The sequence below is a fragment of the Dermacentor variabilis genome, chromosome 9 (assembly GCF_050947875.1).
Source record: "Dermacentor variabilis isolate Ectoservices chromosome 9, ASM5094787v1, whole genome shotgun sequence".
Taxonomy (NCBI): Eukaryota; Metazoa; Arthropoda; class Arachnida; order Ixodida; family Ixodidae; genus Dermacentor; species Dermacentor variabilis.
The window spans coordinates 129,313,693-129,336,234 of NC_134576.1; the positions used below are offsets into that span (position 1 = coordinate 129,313,693).

The following is a 22,542-nucleotide window of genomic DNA, read 5'->3' on the forward strand; positions in this document are numbered from 1 at the left end:
TAACAAAGAGCGTTTTAGAAAGTAGTCTTCTAAACAACTTCCTCAACTTCGAAGTCGATAAACTGTCGCCAGTTCCATTGTTACTGCGCTATGTACAGTACACACTAACGGGGACAAGATGAACACCGATTGGGAACGAAGACGCAAACTGACACGAATTAGTGCCAGTTATTCTGTCGCTAAAAAAACGTCACCGGTCGCTAAATAGAATACAAAATTGTCGCTAAACATAACAAAAGTTCCCTAATTCTAGCGACAAGATAGCCAAAACGGCAACATTTGTTCTGAGCGTCGCAGCAGACTCGATAAATAGGGACAAGTGGGTCAGACAATCATACTTGCATAGGAGGAGTAAATGCAGGAAGGACGGGGCGCCATGCTTTAAGTCCACGTTAAGCTACCCCGGGTGGATGAAACTAATCCGTGAAGATTCGCCAGCCCTGGATTGCTTTGCGACAATAAATTTCACAGGTACAGTCAAATCCATGCTGCTTTTCACACGGTTGATTTGGTTAACAAGTCTTCCATCGCCTCGGGTAATCAAAGCGCCCCTGCAGCTCCATTCGTTATTCACGCGGTTAGCAGAGCTGGTAGAGACACAGCCTATGGAAGTTGGTGGTGCCAGGTACGATTTCCGACTTCGAACTTTGACCTTTGAACTTTATTTTTTTTCGCATCAAGTAGTAGTGTACATGCCTAGTATTATGACCGCAATAAGTGCAGCTGGACACGGAAGGCGTAAAAGAAGGGGACCCCCACCACCCGATGCTATCAACAAAAGTTTATTTCAAGAAAACATCTAATAATATAAAGTGTGAACCTAATACGAGGTGCCAATCCTTAACGTAAAAGTTCTGTTTTGGATAGTTTTCGTTGATTATGCCGAAGAGCTGGGTGAAAATCATGGGCTTGTTAAGCTTTATATATTAGATGTTATTATGGAACAAACTTCAGTTGCCAAGCGGCACCATGTGGTGTCCTCCCTTTACTCAGTCCGTGTCCGGCTGCGCTGTTGCGACCAGGAATCTTTGCCGACTCGTACCGTTTTTCCGTCACGCCTAGTATCAATTTTGTTTCGAGCTCTAACTTCCAACTCCAAGTTGTAACTTATGGTTAAATGCTTCCCTGTCTCTCGTTCAGTTGTTAACCACCTTTGCTTTATATACACGCTTGTAACATAATGCATTCTGTGTGTGGGGTGTTTCTGTTTTTCTTCGACAGCCCGGAACCTGGACTCTGGTCGTCTCCCAGAACCTCAACAGCGGCAAAGTAGCCGTCCACGTCCGGGCCACGTCCCTGGCGAGGGACCCCGACGAGAAGCCCGTCATGGTGCGTGCTTTCCTCAAGCGAACGGAAGTGGACAGCGCGGCCCAGGCCGCCGTCTACGCCGAGGTCACCAAGGGCGAGCACGTTGTTCTTCACGCCAAGGTCACGGCCACCGTCGTTCGACCGCAGGGACACGGAACGGTGGAAATGGAGCTCTTCGACGATGGTCTCGGTACGTCAAGCTCACCTGGCACTGTCCGAGATCGTTGGCAGTGCATCGGCTGTATAGTTGGTGCGTCTCGAGCCGCGTGCGTCCACGTCATCGCTGCATCGTCATCACTAGGCACTCGCACTGCATTCCAGTGACGCGCCTTAGTAAAGACCTTGTGTTTGCTATTTACGCTTTTGTGAGGGGCCCCACAAGCTCTCCAGGGGCACTCGGCAGGGATGTTCGGTGGTGCGGAATAGTAAGCAAGACTGCGCAGTGACAAAGTCCAGTTGATAACGTTATTCGTAAGAATGAATCAATTTCATTTCAGCGCGCGGATTTTAAGGGCACATTAACACAGCTAGGAGCAGTGTGCAGAAGCCGTCACGATTCACATGCGGGCCGTTGCGAACGGAAGGGTGTGTCATGTACGTGGTCGTTTCCTTCCTGTATAGGCGCCGATGTGACGGCCGATGATGGCATCTACAGCGGCTACTTCACGCAGTTCGACGGGGTTGGCCGCTACTCGGTGTCAGCTCGCGTCGTGAGTGGCGACGATTCTGTCATTGTCCAGGGCCGCCAGGCTTCGGGAGGACTGCCCGCCCCGCAAGTGTCAGGTACAAGTATACGGGCCTATATGCGGACGAGGTGAACGCATGTTTTTGTTCTCGCGTCCAGTGACATGCCACTAGTCGCGTTATCTGTCGCGCGCATGGTGAGGTCTCAAACTTGAACGTATGGTTACAGCGCAAAAAGAAAAAAAAGATAATGACCATGGTCAGCACAATACAGATTGGGAACATGCCCCGTGGCATGTCACGTGATCGACTGATGAGAAGACCTGACCATGAAGTTGTAGCGCGGAAAACTGCGAGGATATTCTAAACCGACTGGGCACACATGCCGCTATTGTGTTATCTACTGTCCTCTCGCTTTTTTTTTTTACGCTCTGACTCAGTTCTGACAATATGAACCAACTTTGGCCATATCGCAAGCATCGGTGATCGTGAAACTTGGAGAGTAGCCTCTGTAAATGAGATTGCTTCATGCTTGTCATGATGCTTCTATTGGGCTTCATGAACAGTCGATGGCATTAAGAAGCCTTCTTCTCACTTATCTATAACTTCAGGGACCATACTCCACTTAGAAGGACCTTTATAACAGTTATTTGCATATTATGGCTCTAGGGTCCGCTGGCGCCACTTATGGGCGTTTCATGTAATGCTTGCACGATATAAAAGAAATTTTATATAAAAGAAATCATGCTGCCGCCACTCGGGCTCGAACCTCTTAAAATGTACATGCCACATGGATGTTACGTCACAAGGGGTATTCCGAGGCTTCGTTGCTCTTGTTTTCTGTTTTCATGGTGTCCATTTCTGAAATGTATTGGAGGCCCGCACAGGCGTTAATAGCACCAACAGTCGGCCGTCTCGGCGTCTAAGTCACAGTATAGCCGGGTGCATCAGGAAGGTGTTGTTTCATAGTAGCTTACTCTGTAGTGTCAATTTCTTGCACGGCAAAAGATGGCGGTTTCGTGTGCAACTCTGAAAAGACGTGCCTCATCGCTGTTGTGTTCTGGAATCCGAAAGGTTCACAACAGAGATATGCGGGAACTCTTTGAACCCATAGCCTATGACAAGTTTGAGCTCCGATACAAATGTACAGTCGAGGCTGGGACACGTTCAGTCAATATCCAGAAACGAGTCAGAAGAATACAATTAAGAAACATTACCTATTCAGGGGAACCAGTAAGAAGATATATACATTACAGACATGCAAATGAAACGCGTGGAGGGCAATGCATGATGCAATAATCTGATCAAAGTTTAACCCAGGACCGATAAATTTAATTCGGGAACACACCGTGTGTGAAAGCTCGTGGTAAGGAGATTGAAATAAATAAAACTTTTTTTTCACTTCGCCTCTTGTCCTTCGCGAGCCCGTTAGCGACAAGGGCAGAGAAAATTTTTAACTACGTGAACTGTAGAAATTATTTTAGCACGCACTTTATTAGAACGGTGGTAGCTCAAAGTGTGATCCTCCGTGAGTGTTCTTGTAAGACAGTGCCTTCCTAGGTATTGTCTGTCAATTCATATCTCAATTCGGACACGATAAGATGTTACGAAGCAGTGGCGCCGTCAACAAACTTGTAAGGTTCTAATCGCGATCTCGTTTCACGAAATTTCCCTGCGCAGCTCTCGCTAGTGGTGGAGCGATAGAATCAACCGACGAGGTCGATGGTATTCCTCTCGAGCGATTTGTCTACGTGGACCAAGACATCGAGGAGGCCGAGCCGAGGGTCTTGCGCAGTGAAAAGGCACCCGAGTTTGAGCGCTACGCCGAAGGCGGCTCGTTCCGTCTCACCAACGAGGTTGACGACTCAACGATCCCACCAAACTCCATCCAAGATTTAAAGGTCGAGGACGCCTTCATGGATGAGAATGGAACGCACGTCGTCATCCTGACCTGGACCTGCCCGGGAGCTCATATGAACTCTGGCAACGGTGAGAAGGCGATAATATAGTGCTTATACAACTGCGATTGTGTGAAGAACTCAATCGATTAATTGATGATTGATTAATGGATCGGGTGATATATTTGCAGAATTTTACGTCTTGACGCGAAATCTGACTTACGAGAGATGTCGTAGGGGCAAGCGGGTAGGGTTCCGCATTTGTATTGAACAATGCGGATCCGGTGGTTGTAGTCGTGTGCGTGCAAAGTGCGCATGTTTAAAAAATATTTTCTCTTTATTTACGATTTTTTAAAGCTCTGTTTAGGAGCACCTTTGTCACTTTCGAACATTGTGATACTTTTACATTGCGCCGCAGCAACGCTCTCAACTGAGGGTGGTAGTATTAGAAATGATATAAAATCAATATTGGAACACCGAATGGAGCGGGACATTCACTTGTGCTCCACTTGCGAGAAACGGAAAGTATCCCACAATATTAACGCGCCAGAGGAGCAAGGCTACAAACTGCACGTAGCGCTCAGCTTTTTTAGTTGTAGACGACACGCACCCGTATAGGGGGGGGCGCTGGATATGACAAGCGGATAAGACGTCAGTCACAGTTTCGAACTTGGAATGGAAGCAGCTGTGCCAGAGGTATTTCTCTGTTTCTAAGATGTGTGGAGACGTCTTCGAAGAGCAGCTGCACTCAGCATACACTATGCATGTAAAGCAGACCAGTCATGCCAGCTCGGGCTGGGCCGATTCAGAGTTCTGCATGACTTCCGGCAATTTTTAATAGAGGAGTTGTCTTCCGGTTTCCGTATGAAAAGCATGTACTTTTGCGAGTTGTTTCTGATGCACCCGTCCGCCATTCGCGCATAAAATTTAGCACTGAGGCTTCTCTCTCTTATTTTTTCTACACGATGCAAAATTTTGGCTTAGTTGGCCTTTAAAACTGGATATTCCGGTGCGGGTGCTTTCTCAGAGAGCCTGCGCGAATGTCTTCGGGGCACTGCAGCCGCAATTTTCACAGAGACGCTAGATCCTGCGCGAAAACTGAAAATCGTACGTGGACTTCACAGAAACGGAATTCGTAGCTGTATAATTCATACTACGATTTCTAAAAAAGAAGCAACGACTTATTGAGCCGCTCTACAAAGCACGAGCTTAGCCGTGAGTATAAGTGGCAGTAGTTCTGACGTGATTCGTGTGCTGTTCCTGATTCGCAGTGCTGACATTGGGGCTCGTTACGAAGTAGAAAGAAGGTTTGCAGCTATGATATGTTATGTGCATAAACGTGGTTTAGGAGTTTGTCGATAAGGTTTAGGAGTAGGTCACTAAGCGGTTCAGAGCTTGTATAATGGGCCAGGAAGTGAGTGCGGGATCTGCATGAAAGCAAAATGCGGGTCACTCCTTATGGAAGAGTGCGAGTTGATATTCAACACTGCGGTTGTCCCGAGATACTTAGGATCTCCAGGAATCGCAGTGAGTTTGTTGGTGCAACCATTACTTTTGTGAAGAATGTTTATTATTCTTTTTTTCCCTTTCGTGGTACTTTCTAGACAAGCTGTTGTACTGCAGGCATATTAACTTCGAACAAGATTAAGGCGTTCATTTTATAAAGTACTGCTCATACAGCGAAATTGAGAAGCCGCTAACATGTGGTATCACGACGCCGGGAAAGTTCGCGGTTGCGGCGCTGTGTGACAGTGACGCAGTGTTTTGTATCGGTCGCCAGCCGTAGCGTAGCGACAGCTTGAAAAGTACCGGTGTGGACGTCAAGGAATATACAGGGAAATTAGCTGCTTCTCTTATCAAATCGAAAAATTTTCGATAAGCGTCATATTCCTAGTGAAGCAAAAGGGAAACGAAAGAGAAAGGAACGGCAACTTGAGACTGGCGGCAGTCGAACCCACAACGTCCGTTTTACGCGTGCGGCCGTATGTTCTTTATTGCGAATACGAAGCCGACCGAAACTTTCACTTTCATTCAGAATCCTGGAACTTTTTCTTTCCACGAAAAGGAAAAAAAATACTTAATTCTTTTAGGCAATTCTTGGTTGCCCTGTCTATCGGCTTCGTGCAGTTAATGATAGAGGCCCTCGGTTCTTTTAGTGTAGGCGTATAATGAATTATCTTCATTAAGAAAGTGAATGGCTGTTCGGCCCAACAAGGGGTCAAGGTTCAGGGAAGCTATTCACGTACGAAGACAGGCTCCCCCCCGCCTCAAGTGCGAACTCACCGTGTGTGCGAAGCAGTGTGTCTCGCGCGTGATGTTCGTTGATCGAGGTGACCCCGGTATTTAAGCGAGGTGATATGTGGTCGCCGGTATTTGTGCCGGAGGTCTCGGTATTCGGGAAGGTCTCGGAGCATGTCGCCGCTGGTAGGAAGGGGGTTCCCCCTTATGCGTGTGCAAAGTGCCACCGATTCAGGATGATGATTATGTTTCTTAGGTTAATAGAAAACAATATGCAGATTGAGGGAAGAGAGCGCAGGTTCGCAATACGACATTCTGGCAAAGGTTAGACAGTAATTGCTGCAACAGCAATAAAACGGTTCCAAACTTACATATGTCACAAGGCAATCGACGCACTAATTGAGAAATAATGAAGGAACCATAAACGACGAACGATAGTCTAAGCACACACATTCGGTGGATTCTGCTTCTGCAAAGACACGTTCCAGCACGTAAGAAGAAAGAAAAGAAGTACAGCGACAAGAGGGTGACAGAAAAGCCTGAGATACTGGTCTTCAACTGTACTAATTTAGAAAAAATGACAGCAAGTCATTTGGCTACATGTAGACGTGCGCCAAAATGTAGCCACGTGATGTAGCAACCTTACCGTAGCCGCGTGACTTGCTCTCATTCTGCTCAAAGGTATTGCAGATGAAAACCAGCGTTCAAGAGGGTTTTCTGTCGCCCTGTTCTCTACGCAATTTTTCTCTCCTTTTCTTAAGTGCTGGAACATGTCTTTGACTAAATTCCAACTAGCCAAACTGTCTAGCCTAGATTCTGCTTCTATTTCCCTTTCATTCTCCCGGAGTGCTGGTAGTAAGGCCTCTCCCCGTTTAACGAGGACGTCTTCTCTTAGAGCGGCTCCGTTTCGGTCCTTGCGACTTAGAACATAGGCAATAATGTTATATATCAATCTCTCAGTGTCCTCGCTACAATTTACAGAGACGATCGCTCGCAATCGCGATAGCGCGCTTTGACCAAAGACCTCTAACACAGGAACTTAATTTGGAATGCCGGCATCACAAGCCATCGCAGCGGAGGGCGCCGAGGGCACTGTTGCAGTTTTTAAGGGCGACAGAATTGGCTGCAGCCCGAACAGATGTTTATAGCGCTGCAAGTGCTACTGTGCTGTGCGGTAACGGTATGGGGTGGCAGCGACCGACTGTGACTGTACATGTCTGCGCACCTTTCTTTCTTTATCTCTGCTTTGCTATCAATACCTTCCCCTCCCCTCTCTCCCCAGCGTCGGGTAGCAAACCGCATCTTCCCATCTGGTTAACCTCCCTGCCTTTCCCTTACTTCTCTCTCTCTCTCTCTCTCTCTCTCTCTCACATTGGCTTTCTTTTTTTTTTTCTTGTGCTCACAGCATCTCAAGTCGAGCTGAGAGGAAGCACACGCATCGTGGACGTCATCAATCACTTCGATTCGGCCTTCGCGGTCTCCGAAGACTACGCGCCGGACGGCAAGGTACCGGCCGGGGCCGTCGGCTCCAGGCAGCGACTGCGGTTCCATCTTGCGGACGCACTGCTCGCCGTCGCGAAGAACGATTCGCGCCGGGACTTCTACTTCGCGGCCAGGGTGTGGAACGACGACGGGCTCTACTCGCCGGTGTCGAACCTCGTCAGGGTCACCTTCAAACTGCCGCAGCCGCACACGAAGGGAACCTCCTGGTGGATCATATCCCTGGGCGTCCTGGCGGCAGTGTTTGTCGTCCTCGCGCTGGTTATAGTCGCGCGCAAGATCGGCAGGTGGCGCAGGACGAGCGGCAGCGTGACGTCGATTGTGGCGTAGACGCCGCACTGGTGCCGTGGCGAACATACCTTATGGTCTGCCGTCGCCTTCTGGACGCGGGGTTGCTTGGCACAGCGTTTCGTCGAGATTGATGTCGCGGTGAAATTACGGCGCAAACACTAGCGACGAAGAAGGCTTGACGTATGGACGCAAGCCTTGAGCACATCGTCATTATCGGCATCGTCGTCGTGAACTTACTTAAGTGTGGTGCAGGCTAAAAGGGGCTCTCTCGGATGTCGCCAATCACCGCTGTCTTCCATCAACCACTCTCGTCCTATGCCGCAAATATTACGGTGTCGTCATGATCTCTTCTTTTGACATTCCTTAATCGGGGTGCTGTAGTTTCTTTCTGATGATCGGGATAGCTGGCTCTTTGTGGAGCCTGTTTTCCCAGGATCTCATTTAGTCAATAACAACATCAATTTGATAAAGAGCGCCACGCCTTCTTATTCTACTGCCACCGACGGTCTTTACGAATCCTCAATGTGCGTGCATTCTAACCACTCTGAGTGCACATCGCATCTCTTGACTTCCCCATTGAGTAAGGTGCTTATGCTTCGGGTAATGAACCGCACTCCTTGTATTTAATAGTTCGGTCTCTTTCTTTATTTCTTTTGTTGCTGTCTTTCTTTCGGAACTATTCTGGTCTGGAGATGGAACGAACGCAGCACTGATACCCTCTTGACAACAATTTATTTATTTTATTTATTTACAGAATACCGCAGGCCAAATTGTGACCCAGGCAGGAGGCAATTTGTTCATACTGTAATGCAATTAAATACGTCCAAAGAAAAGAAGTGTGCATGAAATATGAAATACATTGAATCATATGAGGTACATTGAAGGATGATATAAGTACATAAGAAACGCATTCTACAAGCATACAATGCAAGGGATTGAATTGAAAGGAGAGAAATATTTACAGTACCAGTTTACACAGCTTTTTTTTTACGCTAACACGCATGAAAGTACTCACGCGGTCACACGTTTATTTGATCATTGCAATAATTGCAATTGATATACCTCAGGCTATTCAACCGATCAGTTTGTCTTTCTTTTCTTTTTATTCATTTGAGTTACCGCGCGGCACAGAGCGAAAATAAAATTATGTGCACTCCAGGTACACGTTTTAAAGGACGTGACGTTAAAAACTGGCAAACCAGGTGGCATTGAGCGATGGGTCCCCGACAATGCACTCCCCAAGTCGCTGTTGCACTAACTGCCTGAAACGGGTCTCCACGCTTCTGATTTCGCTTTCTGTGATTCATTTTGCTGTTATCCTAATTTAAGACAAATAAATCTTCTGTTTGTTTTTGTACAAAGCAACCGCATTGCGTTTCATTCCGCATGCTTCGTGAGAAAAGCACGTTGTCTGCAAGCTCGGTGGATATGTGTCACTACACTGTATTAATCATTCAACAGTGACCATAAACATCGTACATCAGAAGGAGAAAGAAATTGCAGTTGTCTGTTGAAAGGGACGCCGCTTCCGTCCCCTTGCAGAGGAGACTGCAACGTAGTTCTATGGTAAGTAATCCGGTGAAATTTTCAAGAAAGCACTAGCTGAGTTTATTAGGCAGCAATTTCGCGGCGGAAATACTTGTTGCCGTTCTTGTTACCTTGTTGCCTTCCTTATTATGTTGTTATCTTTCTTATTACTTTCCTGTAACGTATACGTCGCCGACATGGTTGACGTTTTTCTGACTTCTGCATGCCGGCGTACTTTGGAAAGCGAAGCTCTCATTACGGTATAGTCTCGTTGGTTAACTTTATAGCGCCCTTTGAATTTTCTACGCTACACATCGATATAAACGGAGCTTCGACTGAAAAGGTAGTAGAAAGTAATTGTACGACATTGTGTAGCGTAGTTGCCGTACAAGCTGCTGTATTACTCAGTTAACCGGTTTAAGTTAGTGAAAGAGTAGTCGTATCAAGAAAATATAAATTATGGGGTTTTACGTGCCAAAATCACTTTCTGATTGTGAGGTACGCCGTAGTGGAGGACTCCGGAAATTTTGACCACCTGGGGTTCTTTAACGTGCACCTAAATCCAAGTACACGGGTGTTTTCGCATTTCGCCTCCATCGAAATGCTGCCGCCGTGGCCGGGATTCGATCCCGCGACCTCGTGCTGAGTAGGCCAACACCACAGCCAAAAGAGTAGTCGTGTTAACTGTGCTAACATGATTCATTCATTATACGCTTACCTGCAGTCGTATAATAAACGCTGTAACGCGCTTTTGTGTCTTTTCAGTGATATATATACCAGAAGAAAGATGGTTAACCGAGGGGCCCGATATTTATTAATCATATCATAAGAAGCCAACAAGGACACCAAGAAAAAACACAGGGAACATTACTTGGACTTATTAAAGGAAATGAAGAAATTATAAATTACTGTAGTTGAAAGTGAACGAAAAAAAAAACAAATTGCTTCAAGTGGGGAACGATTCTACATCTTCGCATTACGAGTGCTATGCTCTACCAATCGAGCTACCGCGGCGGCGTCTTCCCAGCCACTTTCTGGGGTATTTGTGTGTTACCGCTAGAACTAACCCTGGAAACCTTATCCAGCGCCTAGGCGACCACGACTGCTGAGAATAGTACGTTGCTTGTTTGGCACTCTTGTAACGCGTCTATTTTGCCGTAAGATCGAACAAATGAAGAAACAATGTTTTAACTTAGAGGAGAAAAGCGTAGAAATCAGTCCGATGTGTATTCCTCTCCCCGACGAAAAAGAAAAACCGTATTCCCCATATCCAATAACTAGTAAATCTAGTAAACTAGTAGAAGAACTAGTAGACTGGCATTCGAAATTTAGAATGTTCGCTCAGACCCTGAAACTTCAGCACACGAGAAGGTTTTCCGCATTACTTTGAAATTGGAGTCCGTCATTGAAGCTACTCTCGAAAATGTATTGTACCGCTGAAGATTTATCCTGTACTAGTTGCATCCACGCGAATAATTTTTTTTATTGAAAGGAATATTAGGAGAGGTTGGCGCCTTTATGGTGGCGCCTGCTACTCCTTGTCACCTGGCAAAGGAAACAAATTTGCATAAAAAGGGAGAATAGCGACACAAAATATGGCACTCAGAAGAACACTGGATGAATAAAAAATATACAGTCCAACAGTACATGAGTCGCAAATTTCTGTGCATTAGTTCAGTCCACGTACGTATATATAAAGTCAGATATGTTGAACACATGCAATGCACTGCAAGTACAGAACAGAATTATACATATTGCGTAAAAGTTGTGATCACCACATAAACCAATTATGAACCACGAACAACGTTTATTTAACTCATTTAGCATATTCGGATCATATCTGATACTTAATATTTTCCCAAAATGTTGGTGTCCTCTAAAAATTTTTTCAGAGCAAGAAACGCTCTTTTTTGAAGGCCCGCAGTTGGTCATGGGACAAGTATCTTCTTTAGAGTGAATGGTCGTCTGTCTAATATCAACAAATTTGCTTGCAGTACTGTTCTTTGTGTATCGTATTTCGACCACTCGAGAAAAAGATGATGCACATCTTCGTTTGGATGGCCACAAGAACACTGCGGACTAGAGACACGTTTTACTCTGTACAAGAAGCGTTTCGTAAATGCAGTACCAAGACGCAGCCGCTGTACCAAAGTTTCAAATTTTCTGTTGTCTCTTAGAGTTTCCGGCATTGATAAGTTTATACATGGGTCAATAGAGCATAACTCAGAGTTTTTAGTTTGCTGGTCAAACCAGGTAGTTTTGCTGAGACGACAAGAAATCTGTCTCAGGATCAGACGGACTTCACTACGCAATAGGGGAAGATTGGTTGTCTCCGCGTTATTGTGCGCCCGATTCGCAGCTGCGTCCGCTGCAGTATTACCAGGAATATTGCAGTGCCCAGGTATCCACTGGAATGCAATTACGTGGTTCATTGCGCTTGCTTTTGTAAGTTCTTTGAGTGTATCACACAATAGCAAAGTGTTCAAATAATTTTTCTTACTGCCCTGTAGTAATGTGAGGGCGGCTTGCGAATCGCTAAAGATAACCCATTTTTGCGAATGTTTTTCTGATGTTATGAAACGCAAAGCACCCAGGATTGCAAACAGTTCTGCCACGGTGGAAGATGTCTCTCGGGATAATTTAAATGTTTGCTCTAGCGCTAAATGTGGAATGACGAATGCTGAAGTCAAAACATTTTTATGACACGAACCATCTGTATAAACGTGGATGTACTGGGGATATAAGTAGTAAATTTGGAAGAGTGCCAGTTGTTGGGAGGCTACTATGAACATGTCTCTCTTAGATATAATCCCGTCAACCGATAATTCTATTTTAGGACATGTTAACATCCAGGGAGGGTAACAGACATCCACTTTGCATAATTCGAATCTTGGTAATAATGCTTTATGTTCTCGAACAACATCGTGAATTTTGATTTTGTTTCTTTCGATAAGCGCGAGGTTTAATGGATGCTTCTCATGTTCGGTTAAGATGCGATAAATATGTCGGCATGTTTCAACCGTTCGTATGACTGGAAATGGTGGGTGACGTGCATGAGCAATTACTAAAGAACTCGAGGTAGCCTGCGGAACCCCAAGACACACTCGCAGCCCTCTTGCCAGTAAACGTTGAAGACGTTCCTCAGAAGTTTGCGACAAACCATGGAGAATAGGTGCCGAGTAAGCAATATATTGTTTTATGAGTGCGTTATGAACTTGTAGTCGTTAAGAGACTGATCCCCCCCACGTTGTGCCAGCGAGTCGCCTAAGTATGTTTATTATTGCATTGGTCTGCTTTTCAATTGCGCGGATGTGTGAAGCTCACGTTAGCTGGCGGTCAAAAATAACTCCAATAAATTTATGCTCTTTTACAAACATCAAAGTTTACCCATTAAGCGTAAGTTGGAAATTATTTAGCTGTCGTCTAGTTAAAGGAAGTACGGCTGTCTTTGCGTATAAAAGACTCATGCCTCTTTCTTTTAGGAGGGTGTCGATACTATAAAGACCCTCTTGCAGCGTTGTTTGAATGCCTTGTATATGAGATCCAGAGGCCCATATGCAGATGTCATCTGCTTACAGCGAATATTGTAGACCAGACGGGAGTTCTAGTGGCAAGGCTGCCATGACACAGTTGAATAAAAACGGACTGAGAACACTGCCCTGCGGAACGCCCTGCGTGATGCTGTGATAATTACTCTCTCCTTCGAGTGTTTCCATAAATATTTTTCTATCTTTCAAGAAATTTGATACACATCGCAGTGTTCGACAGTGCAGGCCAAGCTCTAACATGCCAGCAAGGATGTGTATGTGACTTACAGTGTCGAATGCTCTTTGAATGTCTAAATATACTGCTGCTGTCACATTTCCGCAACTTCGTTCGTGTTCTACGCATGTGGCAATGTCTAATACTGAATCCATTGTACATCGATTTTGTCGAAAACCGGTCATGTAATTGGAAAACACATTTGTGTGTTCACACCACCATTGCAGTCGAGAGTCTATCATGTTCTCCATTAGTTTGGAAAAACAGCTTGTGAGACTGACGGGTCGGTAGGAGTCAAGACAAAGGGGAGTCTTTCCTGGTTTTAGTACTGGAATTACCCGGGCTAATTTCCACGAATCTGGAATAGTCTCTCTTATCCAGATATCATTAAATATCTCCAAAAGAGCCATTCTTCCATCTGGACCTAGGTTCTTTAACATCATATACGTGACACCATCTGGGCCTGCGGTTGTCTTTGTACGGCATGACGAAAGAGCACATTTAAATTCATTTAAACTAAACTCACAGTCAAGTTGAGGATGTTGTGACATAAAGCACGCACGAACCTTCTGTTCTGCCAGTGTTGTCAAACTCGTAAATTGTAGGCAAGTAAACGGAATTCCTGGTCTGGATATAAGTTGACAGAATTCGTCAGCAACAGATGTTTCCGGAGTGCTTCGAGCTACGGCCACGGCTTGGAAGGGACGGCTCTCGGTAACTGGACCACTAAAACATCGGACAACTGCCCATATTCTGGAAACTGGAGTGAACGGAGACAAGGACGCGCAGTATTCTCGCCACCTTCTCGTACCTAATTTTTGTAAGCGTCTGCGCGAAGTTGACCGAACTTTCTGTGCCATCTTGTAGTCATCCAGCTTTCCACTGCGGCGGTAAGCCCGTTCTGCGTGTCTTCTAATTGCTCTTAGACATTCATATTCCCGGTCGACTGCAGCGTCTTCATTTGGAACAATGACTTGCTTTGTGCAGATCTTGTAAGGCTCACACAATATATTTTCAAAACTTTGAAAGTTCGGATTTTCGCCCAATGAGTTACTTAAATGGTGATGAAAACTTTGCCAATTAGTATATATTGAGTAGCGCCAGGTTCCCTCACTCCGTATGAGGCGATGTTTTACCAGGATCGGAAAAATGATCACTGCCGTGCGTTTCTATGTCCGTTGACCATTCAACGCCATCAAGAAGGTCTTGTGAGCAGAGTGTAACATCTATGCAGCTTGAGTAACGAAACCCCCACAAGAACGTTGGAGAGCTGTCATTAACAGGATCAGATTACTTTTTTTCTGCGGCAGACTCTATAATGCTTCCACGGGAATCGTTATATTCACTGCCCCAGATGACGTTATGTGCGTTGAAGTCCCCACAAACCAGCACATGTAAGTTTGCGATACCAAACACATTCAACAAGCCGTCTACTGATATTTTGCTAGAACATTGTAGATAAAGACTGATCACTGTGACGCTTGTATTTCTAAAATATATGTTGCATGCTACGAACTCCGGTATATTTAAATCACTGGACTGTATTAAATAGGACGGCAGGTCCTTTCTCACGCATAACATCGCTCTGCTACTTCCAGCAATGCGCGATGATTTATATATAACATAAATTGAAAGACGAAAGTCGTCTCTTACGCCTGCCTCCTGTATGCTTAAAACAGGAAAGTTATGTTGAGCTAGTAGTTTGCGAAAATCAGCTGACTTATTTCGAAGGCTATTAGCATTACACTGAAATAGGAAAACATTGTTTTAAAGATTATTCATTGTAAGCCTGCCGTGGAGCTGTTGGTGTTTGTGGAAGCACCAACGATTCCATAGAAAGCAGTGATTTTACCTCTGGTAGGTTGTTTGCTTGTGGAATGGCACTGAGAATTGCACGCAGAGCTGTGAATAGCATGGGCAGGATCATCTGTGCCACGGGTAAAGACGCGTAATCACCAAACGACGCTGAAGCTCCATGCGTGCTCGAAGCAGGTCGCTGAAGAGTTGACTGAGATGGTCGCTGAGATGACTGGTTTAGTTGAGGCGAATGCTGAGGTAGTCGCTCAGATGTTAGATGAGGTTGCTGTGTCAGTGGCTGAGGGCGTTGCTGAGAAGGTCGGCGAATTTCACTCGAAGCCTGGGCAAGATGAGTAGCATTCTCTGAAGTTGGATCATGTCGCTCGCTGTCAGAACGTTGTCGACCTGAGTGCTTTAGAGCTGCAGAATAGTTCATATGGACCGCTTGCACTTTTTCTTTGTTAGGAGTTGGAGGCGCGCATCTTACAGCATCAAGGTAGGGTGGGGGTGCATTACGAGGAGGCAGCCTTCCGTATTTAAACTCATGTCTGCGTAACCTCGAGGCAGCTCTGCTCTGAGGGCACCCGCAGTAGGAAGCTGTATGGTTTCCACCACAGTTGGCACACTTTGGCTGACACGCATACTTGCACTCTGAATGGTCGTGGTCTTCTGAGCATATCTTGCAGCGACGTTGACTGCGGCAGTTCTTCGATAAATCTCCAAATCTCTGGCAGTTGTAGCACCTTAGAGGAGGGCCATGTTATTCTTCGACGAGGTCACTCGTGAAACCTAAATGCACTTGTTGCGGCATTGGTTTGTCTTCTCTGAAATGGAGGGTGACGGTTCTCAGAGGGCGTGATTCTACCGCTCCATCTTCTTCGTGATTGTAGCGCGCCTGACGACGGGCTGATGTCACTCCAAAATCCTTCAGGAAGTCAACCAGTTGTTCTTCCGTATACTCAACTGGCACATGGCGTATCTTGCCAACATTCTTGGTATAAGACGCCGGAATGAATGGCTTGACTTCCAAACCAGCCACTTCGTTCATCGACAGAAGATGTTTTGCTGATGAGACTGAAGTAACGTTGACAGAGAAACTTCCATCTCTATTCACGTGGAATGACTGCACCTTTTCCTTTGCCGCGGAGACAATTTCCGACGCAGCGTGGTTTGGATTCACTTGCCAGAAGTTGCGTCCTTCCTGTGAGAGTCAAAAAACAACTGGAATTCCCTCAGGCCGCTTCTTTTTATACGTTACCAAGGAGAACAGCGTTTCATCGCAGTCTACGTCTTCATCTTCACTTAGGTCATTGGTATAGATGTTTTGTCGTCGTCAATCCGTGGTTTCTTGGCTTCACTTTCGCCGGTCTCGGCCATATTCACTGAAGGTGCGCTGGAAGGTAGGGCAGCGTTGAAAACTAGCGTCGCCGGCTTGATGACATTGGGCGCTTGTTGTGGCACTTCCGAGTGCGGCGCCGATTCTGCGACACTCATGCGACAAGGAGCGCGCTGTCGGACATATGGCTCGTGCCGGTGTTCTACCGGCACGAGCCATATGTCCACGCGCCTATGTAGATGCGCCTACCACGGCGGTAGGCGCATCTACGCCTACCGCCGTGGTAGGCGTAGATACGCTGCGGAGCGCAGCAAAACCACACGTTATTGTGCGTGATCTTTAGCACACAGGAGTCCCACGGGATGTCTGTTCTCCCTGGACGACAGTGAAGTCTCCACGAAGCACTGATTCTTCGAAGAAAACAGAAAATAATATCTCACCGAAGAAGCCACCCTCTTCGCCCTTACCGCAACCAATGATTCGTAACGCCCCCGAAAATCTGGTGCAAGGAAAGCAGGCATCCACACAACTAAAACGAGTGCTCGACATCTTCTCCACCACCACAACCTCGGGTAACTGAGGGTTGTGAAATAACGGAAGCTGCCCTCTTTTGTCCCATCCACACAATGTCACTGCGAACTCCAACGCAGCGATGCAAAACAGAACTTAACGTGTCGTCATCGCCTATGCATTGCCAATCCCTTGTTGGCATTCATTATTATTTTTTTATAGAGAGATCACGAAGAAGGCAGGTATGTTAACCAGTTAAGAGTCCAGTTGGCTACTCTACGCTTGGGGAAGGGAGAATGGGAATGGAAGGAGAGAGACGGGGAAGAGAGGCGTACGCGGACAGCACTACAGGTTCAAAGGCGCTCGCAAAAGCCAGACATTCTCAGAAAACGCGGTAGTGCCTTCGCTGCCTTCTGAGCCGATGATAGGGAGTGACGGTGTTCTAGTATTGTCTGCTAGAACACCGTTGCACATATGCTGTCTTCGTGCTCCAAATCGAGTACAGTTGCACAATAGGTGGTCAATGTTCTCGCCGCAGCCACAGACGTCACACAATTAAAAAACAATAGAGTATCCTAAATATGATAGAGAACGTAAAATGTCAACAGATGGACGTCGAATGTACTTGAAGAAGGGAATTCCGCTAAAAAAGACACGGACGAGTAAGGACATGGACGGGCGCAACGTGCTCTCCTGAATTACGTCGAATGTCTTTGCACGCGAATGCGTGCGACATATTTTTTTCTCGCGAGGACAGTGGCTATTTGAGAGAGAGGTGCCTCGAATTCTCAAATTTCTCCTCGATATCGAACTGTACGGAGTAGGTAAGTGTGGCTGCACGGGGAGGGGGAACGGATGACTCGCCGCTGTAATCTTCTTTCCTCGTATTATGCCATGTTTCAGACTCAACTTCAATCGACAAGGGGACCGCTCGGGCGCAGCAATCGCTCGTAGATTTAACAAAGGCTAATGCTATCTTCGGCTGGTCGTTTCTGAGCACTCTGGAGCGCTCTCGCGAGCGGCGTTGTCTTCGGCTGGTCGAAAGAGGGTGCGCGCCCTGCGTTCGGCTGGTTCTTCTCGATTGCTCTCCTCTATCTTGGAGCGCTCTGAGGCGCTCCGAGCCCTGTCGTCGGAGCAGTCATCGAGACTGAAACGTCATCGCAGCGCCGCGTCGCTGCTGTTGGCGACGGCCCACCGTAACCTTGGCAACCTAGGCCACAGCATGCAGGCGTCTCGACGAACGTTCGTCCCGCCGGCACGTCCGCCGGTTTTTCCGGCAGCGCCGGGAGCTTTGGATAGGCGAAGCATTGGACGTTGGCAGTAGTCACGTGGTTTCGCATCAGCAATTTCCTCCTCCGAGAGCGAGTCGCACGTTCGGCTTGCGCGCTTGTCCCCTACCTTTGAGCTCGGGAAACGACCGATCTACCCGACTCTGCTTCGGGGCATACAGGCGACCAGTCGAAGATACCATAAGTATACACCTGCAGCGGTGCTCCTCCTCCTACTCCTCCTCTTAAGAGATTGCTTTCTTGGCTTCATATCTTATCCGCGCCTCTGGAACGTCGGTGTTTCCGCGATAGCGCCAATACCGAGAAGCGAACGCGACTTCAGGCCAGTTGCGAAAGAGTGGCGTTCTTGCATTGGACTGTGTCATCACAGATTGCAACTCGGCGAGCATGCCTTTAACCCTTTTGACAGCGAACGGAATCACCTTCTATCCTCGTGGGTGAAATCACCAAATTTTATCACCCGTATGTCACCATAACTGCTTATTGCCCGGAATCTGACGTATACCATGCGGTCATTTCGATGGCTTGGGCGTGCTTGTTCAATGTTGTGTTATCGCCTTTTATCGTCGATTGCGAATCAGTGCGGCTTCATTGAGCTCTTATTGCACTGAAGGGAACTGTTTTTTATTGACGCGGGGTTGGCGGCACCGTCAGATATTGTCACCGACGCAGACGAAAAGGAACCCTCGCCCTGCAGAGGAAGGATCGCGGTCTCCTCGAAATATCGTCCGCGAGTCGTTTCAAGTAAGCCTACCAGACGGAATACGCATTTTCTTCTTCTCGTTTCTGAGCAATAGACAACGTTTGAGTGTTGGCAGACTTGTGAGAGCCCTAACTTCATAGAGACACTTGGCTTCCGAGGAAAATTTCCTACGGAACGAAAAAAGGGGTGTCCTGCAAGGTCTTTATACGGACCTGAGCTTCTGAATTATGCGTAACTGAGTTTGTCCATGCTTAGTTGCTTTCTTGCTTTAATGCAAATACCTTTTTTTCTTATGAGAAGGATATTGCGGTAGGTAGGTAAAAAAAAAACTCTCCCATTTCGGGATCGAACCGCAGTACCCCAGAACGACGAAGTGGTGCTCTAATTATTGGACCATACTTGGTGCCAGCGTCAACTAGCTTTTCATATGCGATTGGCGCATTCGTCACCTCGCATAGCACAGGTGAAAGCCCACATTGCAGAGTCCGTCTGTAGGCCATACATAGGCTTTGTACTTTAAAGTCACGAACTTCATGGCCAGAAACGCGCGTTATTATGACGCTGTTTCGTTAAATACAATTTTACACAAGATGACATCAAATCTCGATGTGCTTGCCTGTGTTTCCTCCCCAGAATGCGGCTGCTTACGCTGCTCGTCGTGGTGTCAGCGTGCTGGTCATCAAGCCATGGTCTGCGCATCGACAAGTCAACGGGCGCCTATGAGGACATCGTGGTGGCCATCGACAAATCTGTGGAGCCCGACGAACGGATCATCGACAACATCAAGGTATACTCCTTCCTAACGACTCTCTTTCTCCAACGCCTGCGGCGGTAGCTAAGTATAGCTGTGGCTACCTGCCACTCAGCACGGTGGACGCCTAGCGTTTGAATCTCGACGGAGGCGGCAGCATACCGATGAGGCGGAGCCCAAACAACCTCCGGTCCCATAGCGAGCGTCATTCTTTCTGTGAAGGACTGCACTGATAGCGAGGGCTGCCGCGAGACATTTCTTTTAAAATGTACACTAATTTATGACGTCAGACTCACTGTGCTGAATCACTTTCTTTCCTACTGCGCATCGTTCGCCGGAGTCCGGTGCATTTTCTCAGCCTTCTATCGACAGGCTTAACCCATTTCCGTGCCTATAAAGGTTGGCCGCAATGGGGGGCGGACGTGGAGTAGAGCTATAGTGTATTGGATCAGGTAGATAGAGCGGTCGCTTTGAAGTCATTGTAAGCGCTGGTCTAATTTACCGCACCACCACCCATATCGTTTCTTCTTCTTGTATGAAAGGGGATCGCAGTGCTTACGAATGTACGGGCATGTTCTGCCCATTCCCCAGATTACAGCTGCTGTTCGCCGTAAGATGCTTCTGGGCTTAGATATAGGTACGCGTTAAATTAATTCAGGTTGTTGAAATTAAGATGCAGGTTTTTACTAAGGCTCCCCCTCGTAGCTCACAGTGAACATTCGCTACCTTACGCTTCAGCAACTGCCGGGTAACGGGAGGTCTGTGCAATCTGAGCCATGACGTCACGCGCGAAGCAAGAGATCCTCTTGACAATCTCGCCTTGAACAGTGACGTCAAGTGCAGAGGCCGGGATGCCGTAGAAATCCATGCTATGGGGAGCACGAAGTCAAGTGGGACGACAGAGTGCCCCAGTGAATCCAGCCCGGGTCTTAGCCTATGACGGGATGTGGCAGGACAAAGAAGTGGTTGAAATTTAGGCATTGGACCATGACGTCATTTGAAAGGCCTGAGTACCTGTTCGAACCGACGTCTTTAGCTTTACTCTCTCTGTCAGCGCGCTCTTGTTTCAACAGCACGTAATCGCTAATAGATTTCTGGCGCGAAAAGCCAACCTCCTAGCTAGGTCTTTGTGCCCCACACCAACGAAATTGGGTGGGCTGAAATGCCTACAACAGATAAATATTTTAACAATTCCCCAAGTACTCAGTGCGCTTTTTATTAGTACTGAAGACGCATGTGAAAAATGAGCCAATGTACTATCCAATCAAACAAACTGGCTAGTAAATTCTACATGTCGACAGATTCATCAGTTGTAAGGTGAAAACAACGCACCAGTGATTGTCCACTCAGTCGACCGATCTATCGATATACCAGTAAATCAGCCCAGTCCAGTCCAGTCCGGTCGGTCGGTCGGTCGGTCGGTGCTACTCGTCTACACCTTCATCATAACGTCCATCTTCCTTCCACCTTGCGGGTTTCCGCAGAACTATTGCGCCGAACTGTTTCGTTTGCTTCGGAGTTGTTGATGTGCTCGACTTCGCAACCTACCATCTGCCGGCAGTCTGGTTAGCTCCGATGGTAGAGCGGTTGGCCCGGAAAGGCGGTGGTCCCGGGTTCGAGTCCCGGATCAGGACCAATTTTTCTTCAACTGCGAAGTTTTTCTTTCGCGGAACCCGTGTAGCTTTTCTTTGTAGCAATTGCTACGATTGGGTGGATGCCTCATTTTCCCTTCAGTAATTTCTTCCCTCCACCTTGAGGTTCTCCGCAGAACTATTACGCCCATCATAACTACGCCGTTTACTGCTCTGTCGAAGGCCCTGTTCCGCTCTGCCTCGACGTTCCTCCACCGGGCCACCCGCGGCCTGGTGCACTTCGGCAGCGTGACCATCGCCATCCCGGACACGTGGCCCGCTAGGCAGAAAGCGGACAGCACCGGGGCCAACCTGTTCCCGGCGGCCGACGTGAGGGTGGCCGCGGAGAACCCGCAGTACGGTGACACTCCGTACACGCTGCAGCCCCGAGGGTGCGGTGAGCGTGGAGAGTACGTCCACCTGACGCCGCGCTTCTTGAGCGAGATGAACGACTCCATCGCCGAGGCTTACGGCAGTCCGGGTGAGATTCGCCTGCCACATCGGCCCTATATATATAGTCTCTTCCACATTGGTGCAGCGAATACATCTTTCTACAGTTCGAGACGAGGTACGGATCTCAATTTGAACAAAACTTGCTGCTTGGTGGATTGGTTGCAGCATGGTGCATAAATGGCAGGGCGAAGGAATGACGTCCCAGGAGAACTAGCATGGAAAGAATTGTCGCGACGGGGTTATCAGAATACCGATCTTCTAACGGCGCCTCATGGCCCTGTCGCTGCTTTGGGACGGTAAACTCACCCGTTAATATCAATCAATCAATCAATCAATCAATCAATCAATCAATCAATCAATCAATCAATCAATCAATCAATCAATCAATCAATCAATCAATCAATCAATCAATCAATCAATCAATCAATCAAGATGTTTCAGCGTCCGTACTGTCCTAACGTGTATATCTGTGGGGGTGAGGAGGTTAGTGATGGAGGGCTGGGCAAGCGGCATTACAGAACAGCTCTGCGAGCTTGTTCACGCCTCCACGCCCGCCCAGTGGGAAAAAGAACGTCGTCCAAACTATGGACATAGCGATAACAAGGCGCTTCTGCGCTTCCGCAGTGACGGGCGGAAACTGAACGCAACAAATCTTTCGTCGCAGCCTACCTCTTGGTGCACGAGTGGGCTCACTTCCGGTACGGCGTGTTCGACGAGTACGGCGACCCCGAGAGCTTCCGGTACCCGAGCCTCTACTGCGAGTTCGGCATGGTGAGACGCCCGTCCAAGCACGTGCTTGGTCGACGCTCATTCGGAGCTACTGATATAGCAACGGTAACAAGCAGTGCGACACTGATAGAGGCA

General features: G+C 47.4%; 1 protein-coding gene across 6 annotated transcripts in view; it reads left to right on the plus strand.

Annotated features, from left to right (window-relative positions):
* LOC142557481 (calcium-activated chloride channel regulator 3A-1-like) overlaps positions 1-22,542 on the plus strand; it is a 58,311-nt gene that overhangs the window by 16,565 nt on the left and 19,204 nt on the right. The window contains exons 11-14 of one of the 6 annotated variants that reach the window (XM_075669359.1): positions 1,222-1,498; positions 1,930-2,091; positions 3,673-3,981; positions 7,534-12,604. In XM_075669359.1, coding sequence (XP_075525474.1) covers positions 1,222-1,498; positions 1,930-2,091; positions 3,673-3,981; positions 7,534-7,958 — 1,173 coding nt within the window. In that variant the 3' untranslated portion in view covers positions 7,959-12,604. Of the gene's footprint in view, positions 1-1,221; positions 1,499-1,929; positions 2,092-3,672; positions 3,982-7,533; positions 12,607-18,460; positions 18,885-18,946; positions 19,307-19,476; positions 19,631-21,408; positions 21,707-22,342; positions 22,450-22,542 lie in introns of those variants that run through there. The other 5 variants (XM_075669364.1, XM_075669360.1, XM_075669361.1 and 2 more) reach the window with 5 other exon arrangements.